The sequence below is a fragment of the Typopeltis vanoorti genome, chromosome 7 (genome assembly GCF_054136105.1).
Source record: "Typopeltis vanoorti isolate ZY-2024b chromosome 7, IOZ_Tvanoo_1.0, whole genome shotgun sequence".
Classification (NCBI taxonomy): domain Eukaryota; kingdom Metazoa; phylum Arthropoda; class Arachnida; order Uropygi; family Thelyphonidae; genus Typopeltis; species Typopeltis vanoorti.
This window is the reverse complement of record NC_143555.1, coordinates 25,653,166-25,665,614: the sequence shown is the minus strand read 5'-3', so window position 1 is coordinate 25,665,614 and position 12,449 is coordinate 25,653,166. Positions and strand designations below refer to the sequence as shown.

Here is a 12,449-nt window from a genome sequence, read left to right as displayed (position 1 = left end):
AATATTACCCATACAATGATGTCTTATATTTTTCTATCGATCCCAGGAGGTTGATATCGACCCCCTTTGGCGACCACTGGTCTAGGGTAACTCCTAGGTATTTTGGATGATTGTTAAATTTCACCTGTTTATATCTGAAGTAAACCTTTGGGATATAGTTGGCCTGGATATTATTTAAATGAAAAGATGTTACTTCAGTTTTGTTCAAGTTAGGTTGTTAGCACCATCGCCTAAAGTATTTATCAAGTATAGCCAGATCTTCAGTTAAGACGTTCTCAGCTTTTTGGAATGTTGAATTGCAATGGCAATATCATCAGCATACATGAATCTCCATGATGTTGTCACTGGGATATCACTAATGTATAAGTTATAAAGCAATGGGGCAAGAACTGACCTCTGAGGTAGGCCATTTTTAATCTTAAAGAATTCACTTTTGGATTCATTGAGAGATACTTGTATCCATCTGTCTGCCAGTATTTGGTTAATTAGGTTTGCTAGTTTTGGTGATGGCATAGTTTCTAAGAATTTTAAAATAAGACCCTCTCTCCACACTGTGTCATAGGCTGCAGAGAGATCCACAGATACTGCTCTGTTCATTATAAAGGTTATCAAGGCCACTACTTAATCTCAACAACTTCTGTCAGGTTTTAAGCCAGCCTGTTCCTGGGGAGTTCTATTATGTATACTTAAATTCTATTGTATATCATTCTTTCCAGAAGTTTCAGGCAGGTGCTTTACATGATTAGAAGAAGCAGAAAAAATTGTGGTGTGCCAGTTCAATGGGACAACATCCATGAAAATACCTACAAAATAGACTTAATGCAGAAACAGAGCATATATGACTAATTAGTTTGAAGATGTCCATGAGATAGGGGATTATCTCTTAAGTGTATTTTGCTCTCTTCTGAATAGAGTTGACCATTCTCATGCAGATGCACCACAGAGATGTGATACAATATTGAAAGGTTGGGAGATTCAGTCATAACGTTTTAGGAGTTATGCAGGATAACAGTAATGCCATTTATAAAAAAGAATAACAAATTTATTGGAATCTGAGAAGGTGATGGATGTGATTCCATTGTATAGGGTTCTGCTTTATGTGTAGTCAAGCCAAAGAAACTGACTTTGACTGTCATTTGCAGCGTTAGAAGTAAGAAAGAGTTAAGTGAGATCTTTCTTCTGAAAAAAAAAAAAAAAAAAAAAAAAAAAAACCAGCAGGAGTGTGTTTTAATGGCATCAATATTCACAAAATTATCTTTCCATTGAGGTGATCAGTTTTTAAAGCATTGATTATAAAAGATCTTAAAGCTTGAATCCTTTTAGCATTAAAGGTTTCGTGAATGAAGAAGAGGAATGCACTGTACTGTCACAACTATGGATAAGTTTGTGAAAGCACTGAACCCTTGGTATTCCAACATTGACAGAAAAAACCCTCATGAGAGAAAACCATCCATCATGATACACAGTGAATGACCAGAGAAGAAACTTGCAGTCCATTCACAGAGCAGAGGAGATATCCTTACATGGTAAGAAGGCTTTGACACCAGAAGTGACTCAGTCAGATACCTTCAGTATATTAGGAGCCCATTTCTTTCAAAAATTTCTTGAAACTCTATTATGTTTTGCATCCAGAGATTGTTCAGGTTAACTAGGTGGTCTACCATGGAATGAGAAATTTTAACATGGAATCCATCTTAGAAATTGCTAATTAATTGGTTGATTTTGATTTTCAAGTAGTGAAGATATTGGTGATTAATTAATTACTTTCTCCATTATTATTTAGAGTGCTGAGGTGAGAGAATATGGGCAATTGATGGATGGCTGTTTCATCCCCACCCCCCACCCCCCTTTTTTTTTTTTTTTTTTTTTTTTTTTAAATCAGAGCATCAGTTTGTGATAGTTGAGAGAACATAACAATATTAACACTGGCCCTTTTAGTTCTTCCTCTTTTTCTGTACTTCTCTACCCATATTGATTACTTTCCTTTTGTGTCTTGTTTTCATCTCCCCCCATACACACACTTCTCCAAAATGGTACTCTGGATTTCTGAAGGGACAGTGTGGTGTTGCAGTTCATTTTCACCAGCTTTCATCTAAGTTATACTCTGTGTTCATTACTGCTGTTATTTTTATTTGGTTACTTTTGGTCACACTTTTTTATTTTTATTTTTTGAAATAGCCATAATACAGTATTTAGACACTATTTACTTGGTGAAGTTAAAATACAACAATAATTCATTACAATGCTGCAACATTAAACTGAAGAAGGCTTGCAGTAATTATTGGAAATATTCAATACCATTATTCAGAAGATGTTAGTTCATGATTTCAGGATGACTTGCAGTTCTTTGTAAGGAGATTTTCTTTGCACATTATGGTGAAATGCTTATGTGTTAATCTTATTTTATTTCTCCATTATGGATTTAGTACAAATGGTCTTTTTTGATTCATACCATTTCATTCTTGGTCTTCCAGCATTTTTCCACTTCTTTAATTGCAGGGCCATACTTATGCACAAGCACATGAAGCTCTAGCTTTCAGTCTCGAAAAATTAGAACCAATTTAAGGGTCCCAAACAATGAGAGGGGGGCCCAAGGACATTCTAGCACCTTCGGTCCCACCCACCTTGGGAAAAGTGTAAGTACAGTCCTGTCTAAATGCCCAACTGATTTATATGTTCTATTATTTTTTGTTTATATTTACTAATGTCATAATTTAGTATGATTTGTATTTAATGAATTGTTAGATTTCTGCATTTCTTTTGTGGTCCCACATTGCATGGCCAGCTGTTTCCTAAGGAAATTCATTTCTTCATTTTGCTATATCAAGGAAAAATATTACATATGTTCACTTGGCATTTGTTTTTGTTTTTTTTTTTAAATTCTGGATTTACAGTTAAATTTATTGTGATGAATGATGATGGAATAATATTACATATTTTCCTATTGCATTTGTTTTGTGTGTTGTCTTTTGAATTTTTTATTGTTATTTATTGTGATGAATGTTGTGTGTTAAACATAACATACTGAGTATTACGTTGCATCTTGTTAGTCTCTGTTTTAATGCTGTAATAATTATAAACTTCCTATTTTAACCAGAGGTGAGAAATATGCATTTGGCCATCACTACTTGCGACCCCATGAAACTTATCATGAACCATCTCGAAAATTTTTTCTAAATGAGGTAAGTATTATTGAAAAAAATATATATAAAGGTAATTTAATAAGTTTATGTAAAGACCAGTGAAAGTCTCATGGCAGTTATAAAACTAGGTATAACTTTGGTAAAACAAGCTTCTTCATTGTACCATACCAACTTGATCTAGCAGAAAAATTGCATAAAAATAAGAAAGAAAAATTATACTTGAATTGCAAAGATGAATAATATAGTTTTACTAATATTATGACAAATGTTAAAAAAAAAATTCTTTATTAGAGGAGGCATTAAAACAAAAATAGTAAATTGTGCAGTTTTCTTAGCTGTTATCTGTAGATAATTTATGCCATTTTGTCTGGATTAAAGTTGTCAATTTTCCTTGAAATTATATACACGGTGTCCCTGTTAAGTAATGTGATTGATTTTTTACAGGACAGCACTTTGAATAAAAGTAACAAACATGCTTATAGTTTTGACCACTAGAGTGTGTTGTAATTGCAGGAAATTTTGAGTTGTGATGCAGCAGTTTTTGGGAGGCAACTGTTGAAGCAAAAGTGTGTGAGTGGAGCATGTCAGAAGTTGCATCATGGAGCAAAGAGCTGTGATAATATTTTACTGCAAATTAGGAAAAACTGCTACAGAACTGTACTATGAGCTAAAAATTTTTTATTATAATGACTGTCTGAACTGTGCATATGTGTTTCACTGGTTTTGAATGTTTAAAGAAGTGGGGAGGGAGTGTGGAGGATGAAGCATGCTGTGGAAAGCAGTTTCTGCACAGACAAATGAAAATCTGTTAAAAACTAGGGAAATTGTTGCTTATAACAGGTGAATAACCACTATACTACTCACACACGCTATAAGAGTGTGTGAGTGGAGTATGTCAGAAGTTACATTGTAGAGCAAAGAGCTGTGATAATATTTTACTGTAAATTAGGAAAAACTGGTACAGAATTGAACAAAGAGCTAAAAAAAAGTTTTTTGTAATGACTATCTGAACTGTGCATAGGTGTTTTGCTGGTTTTGTAATGTTTAAAGAAGGGGGGAGGGAATCCCTGGAGGATGAACCATGCTGTGGAAAGCAGTTTCTGCACACACAAATGAAAATGTGTTGAAAACTAGGGAAATTGTTGCCTATAACAGGTGTAAAACTACTATACTACTTGCCTGTACAGCCTGGTGTTGCTAAGGAAATGGCCAGATTAATCTTAGAAAGAGATTTGTCGCCAGTGATGAAAGTTGGTGTTTTCAGTTAAATCGGGAAATGAAACAGCAGAGCATGGAATAGAAAGTAAGGTTGCAAAAATCATGTGTCAAGACAATGGTCATTGTTAAGAATTATAGACACGTAAACACAAGATTATTTTAATATTTGCGAAATATTTCAGTCTGAAAATAACAGACTATCTTCAGTGGCTACATAGGAACAGTTTTTAATAAGGTGGAATACCAACAATTGATCATTCAAAAGTAGAACGAGCCGCATGATGTTACATTGCTAAGAATTGTTACTTTTCAATGATCAATTGTTGGTATTCCACCTTGTTAAAAACTGTTCCTATGTAGCCACTGAAGATAGTCTGTTATTTTCAGACTGAAATATTTTACAAATACTAAAATAATCTTGTGTTTACGTATCTATAATTCTTAATCATAATGTCACAAGTGTCTCTAAAGAGTAAAATGGTCATTGTTTTTTTCGATGCTGCTGGAATTATTCATTGTGAATTTGTTCCTGAGGGCACCACAGTGAATGATCGATATTATTATTATATGGGCATCTCCATGTAGTCCAAAGATTCATCACGTGAGACACAGTCTATCATACCTCTCCTTGAACCAATTAACAAACAAAGCATCATTCATAACTGACTCTGGCAACTCAGTCCACTCATTCAAAAAACCTAGTCCCCACATCCCCTACTGATCACACTGTTATTCAACTTCAAGGAATGATCCCTTGTTCTGGTCCTTCTAGCCAAGTGCTGAAACATTTCCCTTGCGTCTATCCTATAAAATCCTTTAAGCATCTTAAATGTTTCTATCATATCCCCTCTTTTTCTTCTATCAGCCATCTTCTGCAATCCACACACCTTCAATATATCCTCATAGGGAACATTCCACAGGCCACTCACCATCTTGGTCACTTGCCTCAGAATCATCTCCACCACTTCCCCATCCCCAAGAAACCCAGGGGACCAGACTCGAACACAGTAATCCAGATGTGGGTGTATCAAGGCCTTATAAAGAGGAATTACAACTTCCTTATCTCTACTTTTTAATGTGTTCTTCACCAGCCAAGTAATCTTATGGGCTACCTTAGCAATATATCCCCTAAACTTTAGCTCTCTTAATCTCTAGCTTCATCTTTTTCCTGCCATCAATGTGATACATGGCTTGTAATCCATTTATCCCAAAATGCATAACTTTACATTTCTCGACATTAAGCTGATACCCATTAACATTTTGCCCAACTAACTGAAAGCCTATTTAAATCGTCCTGCAAGCTCTCCACATCACTTTGATTAACCATTACTCTGCTTAATTTTGAATCATCAGCAAACAACTGAATATTTCCTTTCAAGTTATTTCCTATATCATTTATGTACAAATTAAACAGCAATGGTCCCACCGCTCTTGCGGCCCACCATTGGTCACCTGTTTTTGTCTCGATTCTTCCCCTCCATATATCACTTTTTGATATCTTTCCAACAGCCACCCTCTTATCTACTTAACCATTGTTATATCCATCCCCATATTTTCTAATTTGCATAACAGAATTCCATGTGGTATTCCATCAAATGCCTTTGCAAAATCATCGTGTAGCCATTTCCCTCTACCCAAGTCAACTGCTACTCTATGATAAAAAGTTAGTAAATTACTAAGGTATGACCAACCCTTCACAAAGTCATGTTAACCCTCATACATTATCACATTTTATCTACCCATTCTTCAGTTCTCTTTTTTCCAAAATTTCTAGTACTTTTACCAGCACACCTGAGATACTAATTGGTCTATAATTTGCTATTGTAGTCTTAGAAACCTCCCTTATGCAAAGGAATAATTTTGCCCTCTTTCTACTTCTTTGGAACTCTACAAGAGCTGAGACTTGAATTAAACAGCTTAATCAAAGGCATTGCCAGTTCCCTTGCACATTCTTGGAAAACACTAGCTGATATCCTAATCCCACAGCTGTATTTACATTGAGATTCTGCAGTATCCTAAGAACTTCCAATTCATCCACCTCTGTTCCCACATTAGTGTCTGTCACATAGGTTAAAGCAGTAAACTCACTAGGAAGATATATGCTTGCAAAGTGGTCACTCAGTAACTCAGCTATTTTATCTGCTTCTCTCTCCTTGTGACCATCATCAATCATTAAGATTAATCTTCCATAGGCATTTTTTATCTTACTTGCCACATAATGAAAGAACTCTTTGGGATTTCCTTTGGCCTACTCAGCTAAATTCTTCACATAATCTGATTTTGCTTTCCTTGCCATGCTGGTCACCTTTCTTGCCTGAGCCTTGTATTGGTCATGAGTTTGCTAGTCACCTTTTTCTTTATATACACTCCACAGCATTTTCTTCTTCTGGAGCTCATACTTAATGATATTACTCATTCATCTAACTCCTACCCAATTAACCCTCCTTACCCTTGATATACAATTTAGTACTGCTTCTTCTAGATGACCCTTAACTATATCCCATGCACTACTAACATCCTGCAGTGTTTTATGCCATGGTACAGATTTAAGCTTCTTAATTAGCATGTCAAAATCATCTGCCTTGTAGTTCCACAAATATCCCTTCTTGATAGAATATTTCTCATGTTTTATAATTTCCCAAATCAAGACCACATGGTCATTTCACCAATGTTGTCTCACTTACTTCCATCCTTGGTTATGGATAGCTCCTCTGATTGTATGACCAGATTCCTACATGCTGCCTTAAGTAATTATCTCTCAGTAGGTTTATCAATTCTGTTTCTTATCTGCCAAGATCTTTCTTCCTTTCAGTCTATATCTGCATAGTTGAAGTCTCCCATAATAATCACTCTACCCATACTCATTGTACTAATTTGGTGTCGCATATCTTCCAGATCATCTGTAAAACTCCCTGGACTTTAGAAACAACCAACTGTATATTTTTGTCTAACTGATCTTAATCTCATTGTCATGCTCACTCGCTTCGTGGGTGTCTTCACACAAACTTACTTTCTTCCATCCTAATTGCTTAAGTTTCCCTGAATTTGCACGTTAGAATGCTTGGTGAACAAAGCTCTCTCCCAACACCTAATACCAAAACCATTCAGATGCAGTCCATCTGCATTGTACAAATCCTTCTTTCCGTCAATCAGATTCACACAGATTCACAAATTTTACCTTATTCCTTTTGCACAATCTATGTATAAACTCATTGGCTATCAATGCCCTCCTCCTCAGTTCACCTGTATCATAGCATAGTAGAAGACTTATAATCTTCACCATCTCACTCCTCAGTTTTGCCTCTTTTAACAGATCCTTTACATCCTCCCTCGTAGAATACTTCTCACCTTTCAAATCCTTGGTACCAACCAAAACAGTAATTTCCTTCAATTTCCTTCCACATATTCTTTAATTTTCTTGATGCATATATTTCTCATACACTGCACTGAATAACATCCCGCAAATTCAAATTACAGGACAATATGGTCTTTGTTGCCATTGTTCATCACGTTAGAGTCTTGCCAACAATATCACAATAAAAGTGTTATATACACTAAAATCTACCTTAATTTTCTGATGAAAAAAAAAACAAAAAACAGATAAAAATTGCTAATTTCACACAATAAATATAATTTAATTTAATTTTAGTAGCAAGGCTTATACGTTGATCAGACATAACTGGTAATTAGTTTACGGAATTAACAACGCATATAAAGTATATTAATTAAAGGTAACTTTAATGAATAACTTCTATATTTCGGCAACGTCACATGGCCATCTTCAGGAACATAAAGATATGGTATGTGCACGCAGGCACTAACACAAAGCAAATGAGGAAGAAAGCAAGAAACTAATATTGTTCCTAAAGTCCTAATGGTGCCCTCTGGCGGGCTAATTTGGTAGTCTTGGCAGTTGGGCCGAAGTTCTCATAATGTAAGTCTCCCAAATTTGGGGTAGTTTCAGGCACCCAAATTTGTTGAGGTTAGGAACGTTTTTTAGAGCTGCTGAAGATTCTTTGAATAATCTTTCGTATTTAAACTTGCTGCGATGAATTATTTTTGTTTTCTTCCAACGAATTTTATGGTGGGTATCTAAGGCATGGTCTGCCAGCCCAGAGCGGCTATACTGGTGAAACCGGATGTAGTCTTTGTGTTCTGAAATCCTGATATTTGTTGTTCTGCCTGTTTGGCCAAAGTAGGACAATTTGCAGCTGCGAGGGACCTGGTATACACCAGGTAGGTCTAGGAGAAGTGGTTGGTCTTTGGTAGAGTGGATAAGAAATGCCAACTTTTTATATGGTCTGTAACAGGAAGTAAGGTCATATTTTTTGAAGATATTGGTTATTTTCTCAGAGGTGCCCTGGATGTAGGGGATGGTGATAGACTTGGTGTAATCTTTATTGTGGAGGGGGGGGGGGGGGTTGGTTTACTGGTTTTAGTATTTTTTGGATTTTTTGGGGTTATAGCCACTGGCTAAGAAAGTGTTGAGGATGTGGTTTAGTTCAGTAGTTAGGGCCTTGTCATCTGAGCAGATTAATTTTGCCCTGTTATATAATGTTTTTATAACCCCATATTGTTGTGAGTGTGGGGGGGGGGGGGACTGCTGGTGAATGTATCTGCCAGTATGGGTGGGTTTTCTGTGAACAGAGAAAACCAAAGATCCATCAAGCTGGCGGGTGATTAAAGTGTCTAGGAAGGGGAGGGTGTTGTTTTCCTCTTTTTCTAAGGTGAACTGGACTCTGGGGTGTTGGTTGTTTAAGTGTGTTAGGAAGGAGTGGAGTGGGTCTGAGCCATGTGGCCAAATAGCAAACACATCATCCACATAACGAAGCCAAATAGTGGGTTTTTGTGGGGCGGACTCATCGCACTTTCACGTGGTCACAATTGCGCCCTAGCTCCTAAAAGAATACCTGCCGAAGAAATCATGATCCAGATAGAATGTGGGATTCGCAACCTGCCTAACCATATCGCCAACAATGTTAGACTGGATGTAGTCTGTGTTCTCACTAAAGCCAAACCTCCAAAAACCAACTTATCCAAAAACGAATATGCAGCCCTACAAGAATTGAAAAACAACAAAAAAATAGTAATCACCAAGGCGGATAAGGGAAACGCCACTGTGGTGCTCAATCAAAAAGACTACAAAGGTAAGCTAACTGCTTTAGTACTAGACCCTACGACTTACCTCCCCAATGAATATAATCCGACCAGCTCTCAGATTAGAACTCTCCACAGACTCCTTAAGAAGGTCACTTCTTGGCCTGTGGAAGTCACCAACAAACTAAAACCTTATAACTCCCCCCCGATTATATGGACTCCCAAAAATACATAAACAAAATGTGCCATTGCATCCCATAGTGGATGGCATCGCTTCCCCCACATATAAATTAGCCAAATATTTAGCCAAAACGCTCACACACTACACTGGCAACACACCATCACGCATAAAAAACTCAGCCCACTTTTAAACCAGTATAGAAAACCTCACACTCCAACACACTGACATAATGGTCAGTTTTGACGTCTCCTCCCTATTTACTAATGTCCCACTCAAAGAAACACTAGAGCTCATCCAAGCCAAGTTTCCTCCCGATATCTCAGCCCTGTTTCAGTTCACAATGAACTCAGGCTATTTCGTTTGGCAAGGACAGTTCTACAAACAGAGGGGATAGCCATGGGTTCACCGCTTTCCCCACCCTTGGCCAATTTCTTTATGGAGACATTTGAAGAGAAAGCCTCAAACTCCGACCCACAAAAACCCGTTATGTGGATGATGTGTTTGCTATTTGGCCACATGGCTCAGACACACTCCACTCCTTCCAAACACACTTAAACAACCAACACCCCAGAGTCCAGTTCACCTTAGAAAAAGAGGAAAACAACACCCTCCCCTTCCTAGACACTTTAATCACCCGCCAGCTTGATGGATCTCTGGTTTTCTCTGTTCACAGAAAACTCACCCATACTGGCAGATACATTCACCCTCACAACAATATGGGGTTATAAAAACAATATATAACAGGGCAAAATTAATCTGCTCAGATGACAAGGCCCTAACTACTGAACTAAACCACATCCTCAACACTTTCTTAGCCAATGGCTATAACCCCAAAAAATACTAAAACCAGTACCCCCCCCCCCCCTCCCTCCACAATAAAGATTACACCAAGTCTATCACCATCCCCTACTTCCAGGGCACCTCTGAGAAAATAACCAATATCCTCAAAAAATATGACCTTACTTCCTGTTACAGACCATATAAAAAGTTGGCATCCCTTATCCGCTCTACCAAAGACCAACCACTTCCCCTTGACCTACCTGGTGTATACCAGGTCCCTTGCAGCTGCAAATTGTCCTACTTTGGCCAAACAGACAGAACAACAAATATCAGGATTTCAGAACACAAAGACTACATCTGGTTTCACCAGTATAGCCGCTCTGGGCTGGCAGACCATGCCTTAGATACCCACCATAAAATTCGTTGGAAGAAAACAAAAATAATTCATCGCAGCAAGTTTAAATACGAAAGATTATTCAAAGAATCTTCAGCAGCTCTAAAAAACGTTCCTAACCTCAACAAATTTGGGTGCATGAAACTACCCCAAATTTGGGAGACTTACATTATGAGAACTTCGGCCCAACTGCCAAGACTACCAAATTAGCCCGCCAGAGGGCACCATTAGGACTTTAGGAACAATATTAGTTTCTTGCTTTCTTCCTCATTTGCTTTGTGTTAGTGCCTGCGTGCACATACCATATCTTTATGTTCCTGAAGATGGCCATGTGACGTTGCCGAAATATAGAAGTTATTCATTGAAGTTACCTTTAATTAATATACTTTATATGCGTTGTTAATTCCGTAAACTAATTACCAGTTAATTTAATTTTAATTTATATAAATATAATTTTATATAAGTATAAAATTGGACACAAATTTATGATATATTCATTGGTTACAGAAATTACTCAATCTATGAAAAGTATAATGAATATATTATTATTATTACGTGACACCTCCAAGGAGGCCAAAGACTCATCGAGGGAGGACATTTACTTTACAACTTTCTGTCTCCACCACTCTATCCACCGACTACAACTAACCACAACTACACTAGCGCTGTCTACCGCTCACCACCACTAGTATTTCCACAGCCAATCGCCAACATCCCTGCCCACAGTGGGATTCGAACCCGCAGCCTTTTGGCTGGAGATCGGATACATTAACCGCTCAGCCAACCAGGTCAGCAGTTAGCATATCCGCATATGAATTATTCGATATCATCCAACAACTTACAGACTAATATACAGACTAATTTTAGAAATAAAATTCTACAGGTAGAGGTGCTACTAGCATGCTGTATAAGTTTTGTGAAAATGTGACCACTTGACACAGAAGCATCATACATACATACATACACTAAAGCAAATATTCACCAGGTTATATAGAAACAACAGACACTGCCAGGTGCGAACTCGAAAACGTGTTAATATAATTTTATGAAATATGGAAATTATAAAGGTCAAATGAACAATAGCTATGTTTCATGCACTTTTCTCTCTGGATAATAATAAGTCCCACAAAAAAAGTCTTATCTGCATTTCACATCCAGTTAATCATTCTCTATTTCACAATACTGTATTGTATTGTATTGTATTGTGAAATAGAGATGTGTCCCATGTACTCAGTTTTGCATCATTGTGCTTGCTCAGTAATTACCCACTTTGACAATAATCATACAATCCACAAAAGTTCTGTCAGAAAATCTAACAGTCATTAAATCGTCAACGCTGTTTCCCATTGTAAATATGGACAAAAATTTATAAATTTGTAGAAAGTTATTATTAAAAACTTGTCTATATTATATATAAAAACTTGCATATATCAAAACAGCAAATGACAATGTTCAGTTGATTGGTTGACACAATAACTAATCACAACATAATTTCTAGGTACTATTGTCTCAGTGCACACCGTGTCTTGCCTTCTAGGTGGTTTAAAAACAAGGGAACGTTAAGAATTTGACCCACAGTGTCATCTTATGTTTCTTCAAAGAGCTCAATGCTGTCTCTATTTGTGACCACACACCT

At 37.0% G+C, this 12,449-nt stretch overlaps 1 protein-coding gene across 1 annotated transcript in view; it reads left to right on the top strand.

Annotated features, from left to right (window-relative positions):
- ash1 (histone-lysine N-methyltransferase ash1) overlaps positions 1–12,449 on the top strand; it is a 585,771-nt gene that overhangs the window by 515,892 nt on the left and 57,430 nt on the right. The window contains exon 23 of the mRNA XM_090395574.1: positions 3,098–3,182. Coding sequence (XP_090251700.1) covers positions 3,098–3,182 — 85 coding nt within the window. The remainder of the gene's footprint in view (positions 1–3,097; positions 3,183–12,449) is intronic.